The sequence below is a fragment of the Petromyzon marinus genome, chromosome 13 (assembly GCF_048934315.1).
Source record: "Petromyzon marinus isolate PM22_M1 ecotype Great Lakes invasive population chromosome 13, UKy_Petmar_22M1.pri1.0, whole genome shotgun sequence".
In the NCBI taxonomy this organism is placed as follows: Eukaryota; Metazoa; Chordata; class Hyperoartia; order Petromyzontiformes; family Petromyzontidae; genus Petromyzon; species Petromyzon marinus.
The window spans coordinates 5017966-5041153 of NC_133679.1; the positions used below are offsets into that span (position 1 = coordinate 5017966).

General features: G+C 45.1%; 2 protein-coding genes across 3 annotated transcripts in view; one reads left to right on the forward strand and one right to left on the reverse strand.

Annotated features, from left to right (window-relative positions):
- Nucleotides 1-487: 487 nt before the first annotated feature.
- DDX49 (DEAD-box helicase 49) lies at nt 488-21450 on the reverse strand. Of its 2 annotated transcripts, XM_032953198.2 has the most exons (14): nt 21033-21219; nt 10974-11124; nt 8498-8621; nt 7975-8060; nt 7511-7632; nt 6814-7001; nt 6410-6550; nt 6217-6292; nt 6049-6125; nt 5664-5761; nt 4578-4652; nt 3341-3429; nt 2336-2407; nt 488-1212 (listed from the first exon to the last, which is right to left on the reverse strand). In XM_032953198.2, exons 1-14 carry the CDS (start codon nt 21147-21149, stop codon nt 1090-1092), a joined length of 1539 nt encoding a protein of 512 aa, XP_032809089.2. In that variant the 5' UTR covers nt 21150-21219; the 3' UTR covers nt 488-1089. The 2 variants fall into 2 exon arrangements, with proteins under 2 accessions (XP_032809089.2, XP_075922923.1); XM_076066808.1 differs by lacking the exon at nt 10974-11124 and having other exon boundaries at nt 21033-21450.
- LOC116941885 (homer protein homolog 1-like) overlaps nt 21030-23188 on the forward strand; it is a 38679-nt gene continuing 36520 nt past the window's right edge. The window contains exon 1 of the mRNA XM_032953203.2: nt 21030-21152. Within this exon, the coding sequence (XP_032809094.1) occupies nt 21148-21152 (5 nt within the window). The 5' untranslated portion in view covers nt 21030-21147. The remainder of the gene's footprint in view (nt 21153-23188) is intronic.

Consider the following 23188-nt stretch of genomic DNA (forward strand, 5'->3'; position numbering starts at 1 on the left):
GCAGCCGCTTTTGGCTGGTCATCATCACCGCATCACACGCTTTCAGATGCGCTTCTACGGCCATTTGGAACGCTCTTCCGATATTAGACAGCCACTGGAGCCATGCACTTTTAAATCTAGATTGAAAACTAATTTCTTCACAACTGATTTTTTGGGCTTAGTTTGTTGTCCTTCCCCTACACCTCCAATTAGCTACATAGTGGGAAATAAGCTCAACATGCACCTCCCACCCCGCTGAGCATAACTCAGAACTCATTGCCCCGTACATCCTTCTGAGAGGCATTACGGTTCTTAATGTGGAACGTGTCTGTTCATACGACTACTTGTGTGGCTGCCATTGGTGACGAGAGCTTGTCAAATTAACTCCGACACTCAGGAATCATCTTCCATTAAAACTTTAGTCAGGCCCCTCCGATGAGTTTTTAGTAGGACCTCAATAAATGGTTCTTTCGTAAGGAATATTCACGAACATAACATGGGCAAAGGATGTGGTTTGTGATTGCATATTTTATTAATATAATTTATGACGTGACGGAGTTGCATACATTAGTTTTTGTTTTTAAACGTTATCCACTTTTTGAGATCCATTAAATATTTTATGTAAAAAATACATATAAATTTTATATATATACACGGTGTGCTTTGTTACGTTTTACCAAAAGCGGGAACATTCAAAAACTTGGCAAAGAAGCACACATTGGAACATAATACATGTTTCATCGGCAAGTGACCGAAAAGTTCCGAAGGAATCAAACGGCTTGTTCATTCATCAAATTCTAGCAGGCCAATGTGTGCCACTGCCCGAAATGCTGAGCGTTATATCCTTTTACGGCAGTGTCAATGATGGACGTGTTGCATTAAAAAAAACAGCTGAAAAATTACAGGATTTCAATGGGAGCTTGTGGCAAGCCACAAATGGCTGGTGAATTTCCCAAATCATGGTGTTTACTCCCCAGAAAACCCACATGACATCAATGTAGCATTATAAAGGTGTTATATGTCAGTAATTCGCAGTTAATATTTGAAAGTGATTTAAAACTACTTTTATACAACTACGTCGTTTGGTGTGCATTGGGCTTCCGACTGCCTTCACGTCTGCTTCTGCTTTTTCTTCTCGAGCTTTTCTTGTATTCTGGATGCGAGCCTTTCCTTTTTGCGTTTCTTTTTAATCTTCAGCAGCTCTGCCTTCCTCTTCACCTCAATGTCAGGATCCTGAAGTTCACAAAAAATGTATCTCCATCAGAGTTCATCAACAAAAAACTTTGGAAAATGTACGTTTAAAAAGTCAAATCGTCCCCACCCCCCCTGCATAAGCCATGGGGCAGCAGGTCGTCCCAAGTCAGTTGTGGAAATTCTGCCGTCCCTTGGCAGAGGCTATTCACCAAAAAGGATGCACATTGTAGATTTCCCACGAAGTGGTAATTGTTGTATCGAGTCCAGAAGGGATGAGAAGCTGAGTTGTTGTTCCCCAATTTTGAGATTTCAACTTTAAACCTCATTGTAAGTCAAGTGCTATAATCACAACACTACCCAGCGAGATATGAGACATGTGCATACGTTCATTGCCCTGTGGAGGTGGACACAAGGTCTTCCATCATAAGAAAACATCAGATGAAGTAACCTACGTACGACCCTGTGTAGTGTAAATTAATCTCAAATGATAAATGGGCCAACAATTGCCATTACAACTCATTGTATCAACAAATAAACCTACAGCTTGATACACGAATTGCAGTAAATTTAGTATCACCGGGTATGAAAACACAACTCGTAAACGATGACCATGTATGTAGACTTACCTTCCCTTCCAGTATCACTGGGCATGAAACACACAACTCGTAAACGATGACCATGTATGTAGACTTACCGTCCCTTCCAGTATCACCGGGCATGAAACACAACTCGTAAACTATGACCATGTATGTAGACTTACCTTCCCTTCCAGTATCACCGGGCATGAAAACACAACTCATAAACGATGACCATGTATGTAGACTTACCGTCCCTTCCAGTATCACCGGGCATGAAACACACAACTCGTAAACGATGACCATGTATGTAGACTTACCTTCCCTTCCAGTATCACCGGGCATGAAAACACAACTCATAAACGATGACCATGTATGTAGACTTACCGTCCCTTCCAGTATCACCGGGCATGAAACACAACTCGTAAACGATGACCATGTATGTAGACTTACCGTCCCTTCCAGTATCACCGGGCATGAAAACACAACTCATAAACGATGCCCATGTATGTAGACTTACCTTCCCTTCCAGAATCACCGGGCATGAAAACACAACTCGTAAACTATGACCATGTATGTATACTTGCCTTCCCTTCCAGTATCATCTGCTTCCGCTTATTAATCTCCTTGCGCTCATCAAAGTCCTCCTCCTCCAGTTTCTGAAACGTGCAGATCGATCACAAAGAGCGTTACGCAACCCGTGTCGTGACTGCAGTCAGGTGGGGGATTGGCGTGCCGAGCAAATGCAGTCTAAAGATCAACACCTCGGCTTCAAAATCATAAACTTGCACTTCATCCTCAGCTGAGAAGCCTATACACAAGGTATTTAAATAATTAAGTCCACTGCATTCACCAACATTTTGCTGCAAGTACTGAAGAATGTACCCTAAACACAGGTTATGGTTGATAACACGCAGAGGTATAGTCACACAGCGGAATGAAGCAAACAAAATAAATTAGACTTGTCTCCTTCCCACATCTGTCCCTTACACAAAAAAAATATAAAGTATTTTCTATGCATCCCATCAGCCACCATGGCCTTCTGGGAGTGCATAATTTCAGCAGTAATGGTTTAACACAAGAAAACTCTGGAGTGGGTTTCAAAAAAATCAGTATCTCATCAGCATTAAGGCTTGCTTAAACAAATACTAGATAACTACCAGATGTTCATTGGCAAGAACCCTATCTGACAGATATGGGTCCTATCTTGACACAAAATAATATTAAACACAAAACAAAACGAATGATTAGCATCGTTGTGGAAAACAAAACTACCAAAAAATTATGTCATTGTGACTAATGTGGTGTGTAGAAAAACTTGAATTTTTTGTGTGGAGGGACAGATATGGGGAGGAATATTGTTTGCTTATTTATTTGTGTTGGTTATATTTAAAAAAAAAATTGTGTTAGGAATAATTAAAAGGGCATTTTACGAGTCCAACAAATCCAAGCGAATCCCCATTACATTCGAGCTATTCTCCACAACGAACGTTTCACCCGTTTCTCCTCTTTCCTCGCCACGGATTGTCTTATGTAATCAATTCTTTAAAAAGACGTCGAGCTACGAGAAGCTGAGGATGTGAGAGACTCACGATCTCGCACTCGCGCCGCTTCACGTTGACTTGCGTCAGAATCTTGAGCACTTCCTTCTCTTCCGTTACAAACTCCTTCAGCTTCGTATCTAGGACAAGGCAAACACGGGGATGTGAAACCCCATCCACTTCCCCACACCTCTCCTTGGGAAAGTGCCACAAATGGTGAGACATGTAGAACTTCGTTCACAGCGTACGTAGCCGATTGTGCGAATAGGTGCGGAGACCTACAATTACTCTCAATGTCTTGAGATTCATTGAGCTTTTCCAATAAAAAAGTAATTATTACTACTTAATGTGTACGCAGAGTGCCAACTTTTTGTAGGGCTCATGAAGTCATGTATATCCCAAGTACGAATGTCTTTCTCGCTGCTTAAAGGTATTATTGCCGGAAGGATATATATTATACGGCAGGTACCAACACAAGCATTCCAGAATTAATATTAATCCTTATGCTCAGGATGCATGGATCGAAATTGTACATGCAATATTTGATAATTTACCATTGATGTAAGTTACTTTTAAATGATAGGGTAATATTACATTTAGGCTAATGGAGTGATATAAATCGTACAATTATAAACAATTAAACAACGTTGAGTAAAAAGTTTATGAAAAAAACATTGAGTGAAAACATGACACATTTATATACCGCTTACATCATGGCAAAGTCCAGACGGTCGCTCAAGGGGCACGTGGGTTTGTCAGATGCCTTGACACCGGTTAAACATTGCAGGAGGCTCTCTACAACGTAGTGGAGCTTGGACACTCAGTTAGCGCAAGGGCCTCCGTCTCCTACGCATTTCTAATGATGGTGGTGATTAATTATCTGTGTTTATGTATAAATGGTACCAGTAGCAGGCATTTATAACTTGCCATTGGCTTTAGCATCAACCTCTACTGGAGGTGAATTGATTGGTTTGCTGAAGATGATCAAATAGCCTTCAGTATTAGAACAAGAATTAAAACTATTTTTCTGTGGGCCAAATTAGGGGAAAATGTTTTTCAGATGTTACCAGTTATAGACTAAGCTACAATTGTGTCAAATGTCATGATTCCAGCTCTTCTATGCCATTATTACCATTTACATCAGTCACTCACTGTTACAATCGTCTATACGTATTAGATGCAAACACAAGTATAACTGTGTTGAATGTGTTCCCGACGAGTTTGTAATGTAGAGTGGATCAATTGATGGTGAATTTTAACAGAGATGTTTGACAGTGTGAATGCTCACTGATCGTCTCCTCGATGGCTTGCACCAGGTGGATGTCGTACTGGGTCACGATGGTGATAGCCACTCCATTGCGCCCTGTCATAGAGTGCAGAGAGTGATGCGTAATTCACACAAACAACATTTACTACTGCGTGCTCACACGCTGCACCAAGTTAGATCACCGGTTAATTATGTAAAAAATGTATGCAAAAAATGTTTCAAGTTAATTACTTGAACACAAAAAGTTCCTGTGCATAAAAAAGATGATCTTGATGAATGAGCAGGTGTTTCCAACATTGTGATCTGAATCATGAATTTAATGTCTCCACAGACCAATTAAGCCATTAATAAATCTATATTCATGATCATAATTACCCAACCCAGCAGTGCCACGGCTTTAAAATGAAATTCCTGTGGCAGGAGAAATGTGAATGTAAATTTTGTGAGCGGCTGTGCAGTCGTTAGTCCACTGCGTTACAAAACCTAGCAGTCCGAATTTGATTCCTGGCTACAGAATACATCAGTGGTGAGTAGCAATACCTCATCTGGTCCCCCCATTTACCATCCCGCACTGACATGCCTAGTGAGGTATGATCAAAGACAAAGATCCCCCGTGTAGCCTTAAAAGACTTTTGGGGCAAGTGCTGTTATATAGCGAGCACCTATGAAGGCCGGCACAGCACATGAGGGGGTGGGGGGGGTGGCCAGCCATCACGCCCGGCCTCTTTTGTCTCCCCAATGGCGATGGTTACACATCGCGTCAGGTACGCATTTGAGGCCGAGTCGACCTAGGGGAGGCCCAGAACAGGTTCAGATAATCGTCACCGGAGTTGGCCCTGAGCGGGAATCCACCTCGGGTCGCCGGGTTCGTAGCACGACGCGCTAACCGCTGCGTCACTGCTCCCCTTGATATGGGTCAAGCAAGCCCCATGACAGACAAGGGAAGGTCTTCATTCAGCAGTGGATTGACAAAGAGCAGCAAATTATTACCACTCGATTCATATATTTTTGGGACTTGGTGCAACCGTAATGTCGGTTAGGCTGGTAAAGCCAATTAAGTTTGTACAATTGTAAAAACTGATACGGCGAGATCTGCGCTTTACCCACCTGCACGTGCTGTGCGCCCTACGCGGTGAATGTAGGTCTTGGGCAGCGATGGTGTGTTATGGTTCAGCACCACTTGCACCGTCGGGATGTCCAGACCCCTGGCCCAAAAGCCAAAAGGAACGCATGAGCAAAAACAGTGGACTGAATTTCATACGTAAATCTGCTAAAAAAATGGGATTAATGCAATGATATACATTTTCAAGACTGATGACCAGTGAGTGCCTATCGATTAGCAGTTATTGACACATCTAAATGCATAAGCGCATTATGATTTATAAGAGTATAAGCAGAATAATGAAACCAGCTTTTTAATGGCATGTGTCTGTGAACTTCCGGGACAATTGGGACATTACAATTCATATGATATCTGAAAAGTTCAGCTTACCTTGAAGCCACATCTGTAGCAATGAGGATCTTGAACATGCTGGACTTGAATTTGGAAAGCGACGCAAATCGCTCAGTCTGAAAAAAAGAAATTGCCGCTTAATTCAATTCGTAAATGAAATGGAATATTTTCTGGGAACTGCAATTTGGTTACATAGATGATAAGTACCTGTCTCATCATGGAGTGCAGTGCCACACTTGGGAAGTTGAAGTGACGCAGCATCATATTGAGAACCTGGCAATTCCTGCAAGCAAGCAGAGAATCATTAACATACAATGACAACAACAAAAATCAACTGAGCTTGTGTACTAATGACTCAAAGGCCACGCAGATTTAAACATCGCTTAGGTGCGGCACTCACTTGCAGGTGTTCGTGAAGACAATGATGGACCAGTCGTCGTGAGCGTCCTGTATCTTCTGGATGATGTGCACCAGGTAAGCGTCCTTCACCTTGTCTGCCACCAGGATGTATCGCTGGTCCAGCTCCTCCACTGTCCGTACCCTTTTGTGAAACCGAAAGCATTGCATCAAACGCTGACAACTACTAAAGTCTGCCCCATGCAAAACATGATATCTATAGGTATATCAAGCCATGGCATTGCTATCAAATAAATAATTTACCAAATTCAGTATATTTGAGAGAAATATGTAAGTTAGAACAAGGCAAAAATTAAAGGTACTGCACATTTATCAGAAGCACAGCAATGACAGCTCACAGCAACGACTGATACTGAGAGTGATGACAATGGTCTCGAAGGCACTCACGGCTCCTTGGACTCCCAAAAGAAGGGGTTGGTGAGCGCAAGGTTGCGTAGCTCCTGGAGCGTGTCGGTGAGCGTGGCGCTGAACAGCAGCGTCTGCCGCTTGGCTGGCAGGGCCTGCAGGATCACCTGGAGGTCCTTCGTGAAGTCAGTGGCACCCTGCTCCAGCAGACGGTCAGCCTCGTCCATGACCTACGGCAAGCGAAACACCACGACGGCTTGGCAACGAAGCAGCAAGCAATAACTCACTTCCCAAATAGAATTCACCAATGTCTTAAATTATACTTTAATTTTGATTTGAAGCTTTCGTGACTGCAGGAATCCATACTCTTTTTATTCTTTCGGTAAAGTCGCAAACCAAAGAGTATACTTTAATTATTGATTTTACATGTGTTCACCTATTCTTAGATATATCTAGGTTCAGTTCACTTGGCATAAAACATTAGATATTGCTGGTAGCATCAATAATTTGCTGATAAAGTAGCACGAAGATTTGATAGTAGCTTAGGATATGCCTATAAAATGACAATAGAATTCTGCCAATCTGCTATAAAAAGTATATGACCAATTCACCAATATATTAAACATTAAAAAAATTGATAGATGACCATGTTTTCATTCATCAGAAACAATTTTCATAGTGATTTTATTAAAGTACCTAAAGTACTGATAAGATATATATATAGCAGTACTACGCTTACCAGGAATTGTATTTTCTTGAGGCTGAAAGTGTTGGAACTGCGGAGGTGATCAGCCAAGCGTCCTGGGGTAGCGATGACCACGTGAGGCTTCCGGGCCAATTCCTGGGCTTGCCGCACGGAGTCTGTAACACACACATGCCACCCATTCCAGTGTGAGTGTAGTCGATCTGATATTAATATCAAACCACATCACTTGAGGGGTGTTAAGAAATATAACTCTTAAGCTCATCATATTTGGGTTGACCTTATGATAGCAGCTATTCTGTAACAGAATAATGTAGTGTTATGGTGAGCAATAACTTTTTAGCTAGTGTCTCTCACGACATGCATTCACATTTTCTGGGTGCGAGCATTAATATGCATGACTGTAACTACAGTTCTGAGTTGACAACATGAAGTGGACTGTAAACAAAATAACTTTAATGCAAGTGATAAACTGCACTGATAATGTATGAACCACCCACCCATGCCTCCCACAATAACTGAATCCTTGAGGCCCAATGGCTTTCCCATAACACGGAACTGCTCTGCGATCTGGTATGCCAACTCCCTGCAAAAGAACATCAATATTAGGAGACATACAAAATTGCACTTACATGGTAATATGACGACTTCAAATTGTCAAAAAAATTGCACTCATTTATTTGACAGCCACAATGTTGTAGAACAGTTCACACATTCAACACCAAAATTATCACTATTACCAATTCACTTTTTGGCAGGAAAGTAAAAGTGTTCTCCATGATACAAGGTACCACATTAGTACATAAAAACATGCTACGTGTTGTTCGATTTAGTGCTAATAAATAGCTTCTCCTGTGCTTTTGATGACAATTATTTCCAGCAGCATTAACCAGACACTGCATTGGTTTTTTGTACCTTTTTGGGTATCATCGGTAATCAGGATTGTTCAACAAACACCGCAGGGTTGCCAGACGTTACGGGCAATCTTCTTTCCACAAAATCTGATATAAGACACCGTCTTACCGGGTGGGTGCGAGCACCAAGCAGAAAATCCCAAAAGGGTCCTCGGAGAGTTTCTGTAGAATAGGAAGCACGAACGCAGCCGTCTTCCCACTGCCCGTCTGGGCACAGCCCATGCAGTCCTGACCTGATGTCCATACACGTTACACACACACACAGTATTTAACCTTAGATTTCGTTACCCAGCCAATGCAGTTCTGGCCTGATGTCCATACACGTTACACACACACACAGTATTAAACGTTAGATTTCGTTACCCAGCCAATGCAGTCCTGACCTGATGTCCATACACGTTACACACACACACACAGTATTTAACCTTAGATTTCGTTACCCAGCCAATGCAGTTCTGGCCTGATGTCCATACACGTTACACACACACAGTATTAAACGTTAGATTTCGTTACCCAGCCAATGCAGTCCTGACCTGATGTCCATACACATTACACACACACAGTATTTAACCTTAGATTTCGTTACCCAGCCAATGCAGTCCTGACCTGATGTCCATACACGTTACACACACACACACAGTATTTAACCTTAGATTTCGTTACCCAGCCAATGCAGTCCTGACCTGATGTCCATACACGTTACAGACATACACACACAGTATTTAACCTTAGATTTCGTTACCCAGCCAATGCAGTCCTGACCTGATGTCCATACACGTTACAGACACACACACAGTATTTAACGTTAGATTTCGTTACCCAGCCAATGCAGTCCTGACCTGATGTTCATACACGTTACACACACACACAGTATTTAACCTTAGATTTCGTTACCCAGCCAATGCAGTTCTGACCTGATGTCCATACACGTTACACACACACATAGTATTAAACGTTAGATTTCGTTACCCAGCCAATGCAGTCCTGACCTGATGTCCATACACGTTACAGACACACAGTATTTAACCTTAGATTTCGTTACCCAGCCAATGCAGTTCTGGCCTGATGTCCATACACGTTACACACACACAGTATTAAACGTTAGATTTCGTTACCCAGCCAATGCAGTTCCTGGCCTGATGTCCATACACGTTACACACATAGTATTAAACGTTAGATTCGTTACGCAGCCAATGCAGTTCCTGGCCTGATGTCCATACACGTTACACACACACATAGTATTAAACGTTAGATTTCGTTACCCAGCCAATGCAGTCCTGACCTGATGTCCATACACGTTACACACACACAGTATTTCACGGTAGATGTCGTTAGCCAAGCGGAATAACAAAGACAACTGTGTAGCTGCTACCAATACGGGAAGCGACGCCAACAGAAGGCTCTTAATGAACAGGCCTATAAATAATCTAGTTTAGTTGCGGAAATACTTCAAAGTAAAAGTCATTTGAGAACCACCTTTCACTTGCAAGTTTAACACCGGAGGCTTTCGCGACCAATATCATCCATAAGGTTTTTTTGGGTTAGATCGCGTGAATATGTGTCGTTAAACCCGCCACCACCCGACCCAGCCAACTAGTAAGGGTTGTCACGTAAACAGAACGTGGCCAATTCGTCACTAGTACAGCACACCGGTGTGTTGGAGAGCAAAGCCACAACATTTACAATCCGAGTACGACGTTCCGCCAGTAGTTACAACTAGCTCCATCAGGCGACAGCCAGATTTGCAAGTTAAATATTTCCACATCTTATTTTCCGTCAAATACAACGTGGCGATGGGGCGTTGAAATTAAGTTCGTGCGCAGGTTTTTTTCAGTTTAATTTATTAGAAGGTATAACCCAGTGAGCCATGCGGCTCTTAACGCGGGTGCAACCGCAACAAAACAAAAACATGAACAAGAAAACATCTTCAAGTGACTACGCGCAACAGAATCATCCAGGAAAAATCAGCAAAGTGCTCGGTGTAACCCAGAGACGGTGGCGGTTTGCCAGGTATTCATCCAGCGCGGACTTTATCATTGCTGATAATAGATTTAAAACAATATTATGCCTCACTGCACAGACGAGCATAAGTTTGGCACCTACGATTATCACGGTAGGCTACGTAAGGTGCGAAAGAGCAACACCCCTCTCAGTTGGCCGAAGAACGGCCGACCCGAAGTACAGTATGTTAATTCTATATTCCCACGGCAGGTACCAGTCTGTTCGAAATTCACAGTGGTAGCCAAATCAACAAAGTGGTTTCTATTTTATCGACCCTGCAAGTGTGACCGGCCAAGTTCCTACAACCCGATCGGTATTTCGAGTCGAGAGCTCTTTTAACTACAAATCCTCCGAAACATTACTTTTTCTAACTCTTCACATGTATAAATTAACGCAAGTATACACGTTTTCCTATAAACATTCCTCACAAACACACAGTGAAAAATCACACTCAATCAACTCTTCACATCGGACCCAGCTGGCGGGTTCAGTCAGGCACACGGCACGCGGTACCCGGCCGTCCAACGCAGGCAATCCGTAAAAAGCCTGTTCCGCTAGGCCGCGGGCCTCACTCTCTCTCTCACCTCTCAGTATTGGCGGGATGCAGTTCTCCTGCACCGGCGTGGGCTTCGATATGCCCATCTGCTTACACTGCTGCATGAGCCAGTCGTCCAGGCCCAAACGTTTGAAGAGGTTCGCCATGGCGTGCCGCACTCCAAGCGCTGCACAAAGTTCCTAGGGGGGCCGACGGCGGCAGAAATGGCAGCGCCGTGCACACCGGAAGAGGGGGGGGGCGAGGTGCCCACGTGGGCCACCACGTGTTCCGGTACCCACGATGCTATTCGGCCGCTTGGCATGGGCGACTCCACGTGGTGGGGTGGTAGTGATGGTGGGAGAATACGGAATGAATGCATGCAATGCTTATCTGGCCACAAGGCTTTGTTATACAGCAATTTGCCTGCAGGTGGCTGTATTGCACAGCTACGAAGACTTTATCTGCAGTGTCAACGGAACGTGGCTGCAGTCTCGGCGTACATTTACTTTGTGGTCACCCCATTTACCAGAGCGCACTTTGGACACGTCAGTAAAGGTCTCGTATGATGTCAGTCAGCTGGTAATGCTTATTTGTAGGGATATCTCCTGCTATGTTAAATCTGAGCGTGTAGGTCATTTCAGTGTACTTCAACGGCCCTGTGTCAAGTACTGTTTTACATAGAGACAATTTAAGACGTATGCTGGTATTCACGAGAGGAGGAAAGCAGAATCCCTGGAGAACATCCAGGCATATGCAAGAAGAACATGAAAACTTAACACGTGTCTGTGACATAATGAAATTTAGTAAGAAGCATGTTTTCGTATATTTTAATGGAATTGCAATATGCACCGGCCATGTGAAATTTTGCATATGAATGTGTTTAGATGACTTGCCAATGCTCTATGTAATTGCATTCTCTCAGCTGATATAATGAATGGCTACAGGCCAATAATGTATAGACATTGAAGAATGTCCAGCCATTGTAGGTCATCACTTAGTCTAGTTGTAATTGGCTACCAAACTATGTTTTTTTTTATAAACAGCTAAGTTAGGAAGGACAGCTAAACTGAAATGGTCTATCCATAGCCTACACTCACGTGGTTGACAATTGTATTTTTATTTTAGTAATCATCATTGGCAATGGCATCTCTAAGAACAAGCAGAGAGGAGAAATGTACTAAATGGACCATAACATCGATATCAAGTTGTACGAATATAGCATCTGCATGCAACAACTCACGACGCTGTACAAAACTGGGACTTGGGCATCGTGGGAAAAAAAAGGTGGATTTTTTTTTAAGTGAAAGAAACAGCCATTGGCAGGGCCGGATCATGGTCCCGTGAGGCTCCTGGTCACGTGTCTTTCGGAGGCCCCCCACCGCTTTCCTATATTGGTGTCTTTCTTGCCTTCCTCCTCGCAAAATCATCCACTAGATCGTCACAATCTCGCTGTCTGACAAAGTCTGACTCTATTGACATGAGTGACAATGAGCTGAGACGCGTTTGGCACATACAACTCCGCAGCTCATTTTTTATTCTGCCTAAAAGGGAAAATGTCCACTCACCCTGGCAGTTTCTCACTGGCAAAGTTAGAAAAATCTGAAGTGCCACGAAAACATTGGGGAATACTGCCTGCAACGTTTCAAGCAATTTAGTTGGGCACTTCTCACCCTCAGAGTCAGACATGAAAGACTTGAATTGGATGAATTCGTTGGCAAAGTTAATGTCCAGGTCTGATGGATATGCAGTGGAGAGTGCATTCACCTTTTCCACTATGACATCACTGTTAGACACCTGATCTAACAAAAACAGAACTCCAAAGAGACTGGTCAAATGCTTGTAAGCATCCAAGCGATGTTCAAGGCATGTCACTAGCTTTTTCAATGATCACATAAAATGTTTCTTTTTTGAACTTCTCCCTCTCCTCAAGTGTCACACCTGGCTCTGAGCTCTCATCTGCAAATGTTTTGCGTTTCCTCTTTCGCTGAAGATCGTGCTTATATGACTGAGAGACACCAGTCACATTTAAAGCTGCCCTTTCAAAAGCCTCAAACTGGTCTCACTGTCCCACCACAAAATCCCTCAACGAAGACAAAAGCTGTGCTGCTACAGAGATGTCAATGTCACTTTTCTGTAGATGCATGCTTGTAGCGTGGAACCGGTCAAGTATGACGTCCCAGAAATGTGCCATGAACAACATCTCTAAGGTGTCCTATTTAGCACATAGTCCAGCGACCTCAATTCGAGTATCTCTTTTCTTATTATCATCATTGCACATACCATCGAAGGCCTTTCTAATGTGGGTGTAATTTCTCCACAGTGCCTTGGCTGACTCTGCCCGAGCACTCCACCGAGTACTGGACAACGATTTTAATGCCAGTCTGACATCTGCCTTCCGAAAGACTTTTCTCCATCTGTGTGTGGATGAAGAGCAAAATGTGTACAGTGACTACAATATTAAAAAACTCGTCAGCTTCTGGACTACTACCGTCTAAGTTGTTAACACCATCTAAGTTAAGAAAATGCACTGCACAAGGCACATACTCTGTCAAAGGGTTTTTTTTTGTTTCAGGTGGGCCTGTAGCCCATTGTATTTTTCTGACATGTTGCTTGCATTGTCATATGACCGACCTCTACAGTTTGAGAGGTCCAACCCAAGGCCCTCCACCATAAAAGTCACAGTCTGCTAAACTTTTACCAGTGTGGCTCTCAATTTATTCAAAGCCCAGGAATCGCTCCACCACATTCCCGCTGCTGTTTACAAACTGGAATATGAACGTCAATTGATCCACAAGTGACAAGTCTGGGGTGGAGTCAACAGTTATTGAAAAATATTTGGCATCCCGAATCTCATCTGCTATTGTTTGGCGAGTTTTCTGACCCATTAGCTCAATGAGTTATTCACATATTGTCGATGACAAATAGGACACTGTGCCTCTTCCTTTTCCGCCAAACTTTTTAATAAGTTCAGCTAAGAATGGGTCAAATTGTGATAGCAATTCTAGGATGAAAAGGAAATTACCGTGATGGGTTGACCCAAACCGTTCATCATCTCCCCTAAACGCAAGTCCTCTTTCACCCAAGAACTTGATCACTGCTAGAACTCTTTTCAAAATGTTCCACATCAAGTTGCTGCATGAGATATGCATCTATAGCTACTACCCTTTGTCTGCTGGCACAAAGCAAGCATGCATGATCTGTGTTCTGCACTCTTTTCGTGTTCCCCTATTCTTTCAGAGTGCTTCCAGTCACTAAACCCCTGACTAAAGCCACCGAGCTTGCTGGAGAATAGTTTGCATGCAAAACAGGACACACGACCTGTTGAGCGTGAGTACAGTAGCCACTGTCTAGACACCTTCTGCCCATTTGGCAATATACAGTTCAGAAGTTCATTGTTGAAACTTCTAGTCTTTCCACCAAGCGCTCTATCTCAGACTGAAGCTGGGTATTTTTCACTGCGGGTTTGGAAGGGGACTTTCAATAAGCAGACTTAACAATGTCACTGAAAGTGCTTTGCAATAATGCAGGGTCAGTGACCTCATAGCACCAGGAATGGCTTGGTTGCTGATTTGATTCTTGTGAACTACCCAACTGCTCCTGAGGTGGAAATTATGGTTCTTGTATACCATTAGCTGTTGAGGGTTTGCCTTCAAAGGATGGCTCTGGGTGAGTGACATTACTGGAAACTGAACTCGTGCGAGTTTCTTCCTCACAGCTGACAGTGCTGCTGTCATTATTACTATCAGAGGGTTTTTGAAAGAAGTTGGCAATGAGTGGAACACTTTGTAGCAAAACTGCCTCTCTTGCCTCCTTTTTTTTTTGCTTTCCTTTTGGAAGCACCACTATTCCAACGTCTGTGGTCCATATTTCAGAACTAGTATACTATTTATAGTAATATATTTACAGCATATCTCAATACTGATTAAATTATAATTTCATTAATATCTAATAATGACAACACTTTTCAAATACTGTTGTTGGAAAATACAATCAAGTGGTAGTATTTTATAGTCTACTTTTACCTAAAGGCAGCTTTGAGTAGATAAAAGAAGAAAATAGAAAAGCACAAAAAAATTAATAACCCTAACCCTTTAGAAAGGCTGTTCGAAAATATCCCTTAGGAGGGATTGTTGAAATAGCCTTTAAGAAGGCTGTTGATTTAGAAAAAGATGAAAAAAAGTCTGAATAAATTACTGTGATGTACCAAGCAAGAAAACAGGCATCTGTCTGTGGCTTTTCCTACCAAGAAATGTATCATATACCTGCCTGACACAGAGAGAATTATGTTGCTTGAAATTCAAAAGATAACTTTTTTTCATTGGCTGAACAACCAACAAAGGTTTCTGATTAGTCAGTGAAATTACTTGGTGGAGACTATGCACATAGGCCACACCCCATCGATGGGGAGGGGAGAAAAAGACTTCGTAAGAGCTGTCGACAATTTGCATGTCAATGTTAGCATTATCTACTTCCGTTGCGAAACAGACGGTATATGGAAACAAATAATGGGGTTTTCCTTAATCTTTAGGTATGGATTGGGTCTCATATGCATTAGTGTATGAAAAAATAAAGCTTTTGGCATATTTCTTTTAATGTTTCACATAACTGCGGTTGATTTGTCAACGGCTAACCAAGCTCTCAACAAATGACGAGCCCTTGGTCTCACTAGCTGGCTTTTTAGTGCAGCTAATTTGGTTGTAAGGGCAGCTAGCTGGCAAAAATGGCAGCTAGCTAACTAATTTCTGTTAACGAGCTGAATCATATGGGCAGCTAGCTAGGGAAAATGGGCAGCTAGCTAAAATAAAGGGATAGCTAGTTACGGTAAGTCAAATAATATGACGCCCTTAAAAATGTCCTGTTATGCAGCATGAACTGACTTGTTGGTGAATATTGTATCATGTCACATCATATTGTAGAGTGCCAACCAGTTGTACAGAAGCACTGTTCTCTCCGAGAGGCTCTCGTTTTAAGCATGCACTATATATGTACCAAGGGGCCCAGGTGTTACGCTCGATGTATGCACCGAGGGGGCTGGGGGCCCTAGTGGTCAACTCACATTGCAAGTACCGAGGGGTCTGGGGGGGCCCTAGTGGTCAGCTCATGCTTTAAGCACCGTGGGGCCTCACATTGTAAGCGCTGCGGGGCCCGGGGGCCCTAGTGGTCAGATCACGCTTTAAGCCCCATGGGCCTCGGGGCCCTAGTGGTCAGCTCACTCTTTAAACGCCAAGGGGCCTCGGGGCCCTAGTGGTCAGCTCACTCTTTAAACGCCAAGGGGCCTGGGGGCCCTCACATTATAAGCGCTGAGGGGTCTGGCGGGCCCTAGTGTTGAGCTCACGCTATAAACACCCAGGGGCCTAGTGGTCAGCTTGCGCTGTGCGCACTGAGGGCCCTGGCGTTCAACTTCCTTCAGAAGTCTTGGGCCACGCACCGCGCGCACGGCCTAAGGCTTGGAGGCCCCCTGGCACTCGGAGGCCCCGGGGCACTGGCCCCACTGGCCCCGTCCATAATCCAGCCTTGGCTATAGACAGAGGAGAAGATGCAGGTCTTGAACCGAGAGTCCAACAATAGGGATGGATGGGGCAGAGAGCCAGTCCACGGCAGCAGCAGATGTAAAAGCAATGCATGGATTGGCCATGAATGTGAATGGTGCGGTTTTAAAATTGACAAATTGGTCTTTTACTCGGCATTCAGCGCTGGATTGCGAAACACTGAAATGCGCTGATAAAAAGCGGGTCGATGGAGCTTTGTTTTGGTGCTTAGCGACCACTAAATGTAATCCTTATATGCTAAATATTTCTGTAGTGCTGGAGGTTCGTGGATAATTGAAACAAGATGTTTTCGCTTGATTGCCTGCAAGGGTTTGGAAGCTGAATTTATGTTGAAACAGTGCTTTTATGTGAAATATATTGCAAAACAATTACAGCGTAGCACTGCATTGCAATTTAAATTGTCATCAACTTGTGGATGTTTCCATGGTGTATTCGAAAGCCACACTGGGCTTACATTCCAGAGGTCCTCGGTTCGACCGGCTATGGCACCGCATACAATTGGAACGTTTCCTAAATTCTCCCCACCTCTGTGTGCCAAGCAGTATATAAATTGGTACGCCACAATCAATCGGCAGGTCGCACGTGGGTACTCCCACTTCTTTCAAAACCACTCGCCAGCAAAGGCCGCACATTTATCTTACAAATAGACAACTGTCACGATACTGTTCTAGGAGTGCCCATTTGGATGGTAGTAGTCTGTTTTACCGTGACAGATCATCGAAGTGCGAATGCATTTAATTAAATATTGTACACCTCGCACACAAACAGGTAACATGAGAAGTGTTACGCGCAATTTATATTATGCGAAGAGGTTTGAATAACTTTTTGCTGGGTACATATTTACTTAAAATTGTTTTGCCTATTCGTCACATCTTGACGAATAAATAACTCCGGTACTGCATATTATTATGTGTGAGCAGTGTGGAATGATCGTGGTTATAATTTATATACAGTCCCCTTTTTCACGTGAAGGCGCCTGTTGTCATTGGCACTCTTGCATGTTTTGGAAATATTTTTTTGCCAAAGGTTATTTCACCGTGACATATATACATATATATTCAAGTATGTGTGCACTTAGTGCTTACGTGGCACGGACCACCCTTAAAATTAATGCGAGCCCAGGCGGGGTTTGCGATTTGGCCAAACGTTAACTCATTCTCCTCATCAGGCGTGACCCATTGACTTCAACCCCAGGTAATAACGCCGGTATAGGAGTGTTTACCGATGTGGCCAATGCACATATGCTGGAGGAAGGGCTGCTTCCGCCCCACTTGGAGAATTGTCCTTCTTGGCAAGGGGCGATGGAAAATTGAATAGACAGCGACGTACCTCGCGAAAATGGTCCATACTCCAACTTCCCCCCCCCCCCCCTTATAGGTGGCCTTTGTTTATCTCCGCTGATAACGCTTCCGGCAAGGGCAGTGGTTTCATTCGCGTGTGAATCGTGGTAGTGGTGAAAAAGGTGGACTGTCGGGGTTGTGATGCGGAGATAAGAAGCACTGCAGGAGACAAACCATCAGCAACAGGGTTGTGGTAAAGGACGTATGGGGTATAGAGTCGGTAGGTGTATTGCTCACCTCTATTTAGTGTAATTATTAGGCGTGCGTCCAATTCTTCGGGCTGTTTGTGGACATTTTAAAGGGAATTCCATAAGCGTGCCTTAACGACGGTGATATGCCAGGTACGGATCATAATTTTTATGAAGTGACAAACCAAAACCCCGATGCATGCTAAACAAAAAACAAAAAGTCAACAAATATAATATTTTGTTGCATCGCATCACGACCCCGAATTGTGACGATCCGACGACTTGGCTGGACACGTCCGCTCGGCCACGTGTCCAGCCAGGCCGTCGTTCACAGGCTGTCACTTTGTGCCTCGTGTGCCAAGTCAACCCGTGGCTGTAAAATGTTGCAACAGTGAATGTAAGTGGTGCTTTTGATCTGCATTTTACTGGTTCACTGCTCCCCCATTAGCAGCTCGGTCACATTCACCCACGAATACAAGCAAGGCATTGCTCATTCATCTTGCTCAACCTGTTACTATTTTACGAGAGGGCGGGATTTTCAGATTTTGACACGATCCCGAACCGGTAACCAGTTACAGTTGCAGGTCACGAAAGTCATTTCAAGACCAGCAGTTTACGTTCAAAAGTATTCATCATGATCATCGGCTATTATCAATCCACTGTTGGATGATGGTCTCCTGAAGCCATTGGAATTTCTCAGTCTTGCGACGCAAGCCCATCGAGCTCCTGCACAACATCAGCTGATATCATCGCCCCAACGCGTTCAGTTAACTGCACCCAATTTTTAGTGAAGTGCCACTTTAGAAACTGACACTTTCAAAACGTGCACGGCCGTGTTGCAAGCTCTAGTTGGTATCATTCGAGGCCTTATGTTGACTGACGCGTTCGTGAATGGACCGTGTGTCGTCCAATATCCAGTGAACAGTTCCGTGCTTTTCAATGACCAGAAAGGTGCTGCGAATCGCCTGAGTTTGGGGCCGTTTAATGCACGGTGTGAATCTTGGCCCTGGCTGCAAGTGTAACGCATAATATAGTCGTTGTGGGGTTTGTTTTCTTCCTCCCTATTTAAAACCTGTCACTGATTTACAACGAGGCCGCAATAAACGCGTGTATAGTAGATTGCGGTAGTAGATTGCAGGTGCCGCTCTGACCTATGCAACGCTGTTAGGGTCCCATTATGGTCGCTGGCGTCGATCACGACACAAAACCTGCCCTGGGGCGCTCTGCCGGTGAAAGGCAGCGACATTAGGCTTGCCAAGTGGGGAGAGGTGCAGGTGTTCAGACAAAGCCGGTGTGTGTGTGTACATTACAGTGTACAATGTCCATGGGAGATCATCTGTATGCAGTGTCGTGTGTGCGCGTGCGAGCGGTAGGACGGGGAGCGGTAGTGTGGTGGTTAGCGCGACGCTGCGCTACGAACCCGCCGACCCGAGTTCTATTGCCGCCCACGGCCACCAACACCATTGTGGGTTATCTGAACTCGGTTCTGGGCCTCCCCTAGGTCGACTGGGCCTCCGCTAGGTCGACTCGGCCTCAAATGAGTACCTGGTGTGATGTGTAAACGTCACCACTGGGGAGACAAAGGCCGGAACGGCACCTTGTGTGCCGTTCGGCCTTCATAGCTGTTCGCTAACGACACTTGCCCCAATAGTCTGTCAAGGCTATATGGGGGGGTCTTTGTTGGCGGTTCTTTGTTGGGTCTTTGTTGGGTCTTTGTTGTTGTTTTAGTAGTGATCGCTGATCGTTCTGGTGGACCTGACCGCGGACAGTTGAATTGAATGCCTATGTTTCCCCAAGTTTCATTCACACTGGCATCTTCTTACAATGCCCCTAAAAATTGAAGGAACAGCTGACCGGTGCTGGTTTTACTACATGGGAAAGTTCCTCCGTTCAGCTGTTCTGGTAAAACCTGTTGTGCGAAACATTAAAGTTGTAGCGTGGCAATGCGATGAGTAACCGAAAAGTGGCTTTTTATTTATCTATATTCCTACTGGGTGTGTTCGGAAGTCAGCCTTAAAAAGCCTACTGTGACCGTCGCAATGTGTGAACGGAGTTGTGGTGAGACAAAGGTGGATGATGATGAACGTGGTGCTCGCCATATGGCGAGCCGGCATTTAGCCCAAAGTCTCGTACGACTAAGAATCTCTATCTGTACGTGTGTGCGTGTGTCTGTGTGGTCACTGCGTAAATATTATTGTAAAACATATTTGTCGCTGGTCACAACTCAAACATCCGTGCATAATTAAAAGTAATTCGCATTCAGATTACAATTTTTTTTGCTTAAAAATATAAATACAGCTACAGCGCTGTTTGGATTCCTCATTTGCTTGGGTTTAAACGTGACGCGCGTAACGCCTCTTGTGCGTTTTATTTCGGGGTTTGCTACGACCACCTACTGGACAGCGCTACACCAGTGACTAAGGGTCAGCAGTGTCTGTGCGCATGGCCTCCCTTCACCCCGACTCTCTGTGCCACGCCCGATCACTGCCACACGAGGTAGTGGGGAGGGCTATCAGGTGAGCTGGGATGGGTAGGTAAGCCATGCTCGGCGCTCAGACCAGGTGAGTGCTGAAGCGTGCAGACTGCGTCCTCCGAAGTCGCTCTCCACATATTTCGGTGTAAATTCATCTCCGATTTTTTTGTATGCTCGTTGATTTTTTTTTTCCCCTACCTTCTACAAACAAAACATTTGTGTCCGCCAACAGTCCGGCCTGCGATGGCGCCCGCCTCTTTATTCTGACTCTTCCCTCTGCCTCGCACCTGCTGGCTCTTCCTGCCATCTCGCGTGTGCCCTTGCGTCCGAGACCGCCGCCGCCGCTGCTGGGGGGGGGGGGGGTTGGGGTGCGGTCAGCCGCTGCGGCGACTCCTCTCGTAACGCATCCCCCAACCCCAGCGCGCCCCCCCCCACTCCACCCCCACCCCACCGACTCAAACACCGGGGGGCTCTCAAGCGCCGCCGATTCTCCGCGGCGGATCGGGTTCAATGTAAAGGGGACCGAGAAGGGGCCAACCCCAAACCCCACCACCTTACCTCCAACCTCCCCGCCGTGCCTGCGTGTGGCCACGCAACGCGGCGGTGGCACGTGGCCCCAGCTCTCGGCGGAGGCGGAACAGACGCCACCCGCCGGCTGCCGTCGTCCTGCGTCATGGGGTGAGTCGGGACACAGCTGCCTGGCACCTGTGCTGCGGCGTGTTGTTGTGACCGCGCTGCTGTGCTTGCCTACATTGAGGACGCCTCGCCGAGTCCTGCCACGTCTGGGTGGGTGGGTGGGAGGCGTGCGACGATTGCTCTTGTTGATCCCAGTGGAGTACATTTGCGGGTAACTTGTTGTTCGTTTTTTTTTCAAACGTGGAATGAAATCGCACCACGGCGGCGGCGGCACACGCAGTGGCCACCGACTCTTTCGAGTGGCGTCACGGGGATCTTAAACGTCCTTCGTGTTCAGCAGCGTTACTCGGGGGGGGGGGGGCGCACGGTCGATACACCCAACACTGCGGCATTAATCAGCGCGGCCGCCGGAATTCAAACCGCGAAACTCTGCCACAAGCGGCCACGCCTGGGCCGTGTCACCGCCCTGGTGATTAAAAAAAAGTTTGTCGGCGTAGTGCAGCGTGAGAGGGTAATTAGCCGTCGTAGTCATTAATAATCACGGGTGCTGTCTGAACGCGTGCGTTTGAAGCGTTGCAGAGAGGTACAGCACCTGGCGTTATCCAGCTGTATCTGGGGTTGCGAGCTTAATGAAATGGTGGAGGTTGATAAGGCAGCGGGAAGACTGTGGGGGGTGAAATCCTGTTGTATTGAATTTGCATGTGATTGATGATTAAGCAACACGTGCGTCGTGAGCCGCTCTGACGTTACGCGCGTGCAGTGTTTACTTGTGTAGGTGTTATTGTTCTTAGCAACAGCAGCAGACGGTGATGAAAATTTAAGGCATTTTCCCTGTACTGTTAGTAAAAAGACACATGGTGCTATGGTTAGGTTAAAAATAAGTGGTGATATGGTCAGTATGAGATGTGCAGTAGGTCTTGTCAGTGCGCTCACTTCACAAACAAGAGGGTCGCGAGTTTCAATTGCAGTCAAGGAATTGACTCAGCCCATCACCTCTCCGGGATTGTTAAAAAATAAACATCAGTTTCTTGAAAGACGATTCTCCCTTTTTACATAGAAGGGCGATTGAAGAGTCATTTCACGATTGAGGTCTGCAAATTTTGATCCAAAAGCTGGTCCCCCTTTGTTGATGTCCACAATGAGTTTATCTAGTCGAGGAGCTCTTCCTGTTTTCTTAATGGTTAGGATAAATTGTTATGTTACGTCTCGAACATCCTCCATTTTATCTAAAACAGTGATTTGTTTGCATATGAAATAAGCTCTTTTGCAGGAGATGGATTATGGTGTCGCACGATCGTAAGGAGCATGGCACAACCGGGTTTGGGGGGAGGGGTCTTCATCTAGCAGTGGACAGAACAGCAGTGCTATGGGGAGACTGGTCACTACCACTTTGGCTCAGGACTGCCAAAAGAGATGAGCACCGTCATAACATTGATTCAGTAAACAATGATTGTTCGAACATGGACACCGTCTGACTTGACACCGGTCAAATACATTTGCCTGCTGGGTTTCATGCGAACGGTGGGAATGTATTTACCTGGAGACTTAAGACTCAGCCCTTGCACACTTTACCTAGGACTACCATTACAGTCTGTTCTCCTATAACGCGGTATTTGCGTTCCTGAAGAACACCGCGTTATGGAAAAGTCGCGTTATAATAAATAATATATAATATAGGGTAAAGCACAGGTCGCGTGAGATGTGTACGCAGGCTGAACGAAGACTGCCGAGGTACGTGGGTCGCATCTAGAAGCATCCAGCAGCATCCCAGCGCATTGTGCGAAGCTGCGCCGATGCAGCCGTACACCCGCTGCTTGGATGTTCTCTCCAACACAGCGGTGTGCTGAACTAGTAACGCATTGGCACGTTCTCTTTACGTGACAAACCTTACTAATTGGCTGTGTCGTCGGGTGGTGGCGGGTTTAACGACACATTTATATTTACGCGATCTAACCCCCCCCAAAAAAAGAACTATATTATAGGCATAGTTCCGTTCACTCAATCGCGTTATGTCCAATTCGCATCGGCGTTATGAAAAAAAATGTGTTCCCGAATACATCCGTCGCGTTCTATCCAAT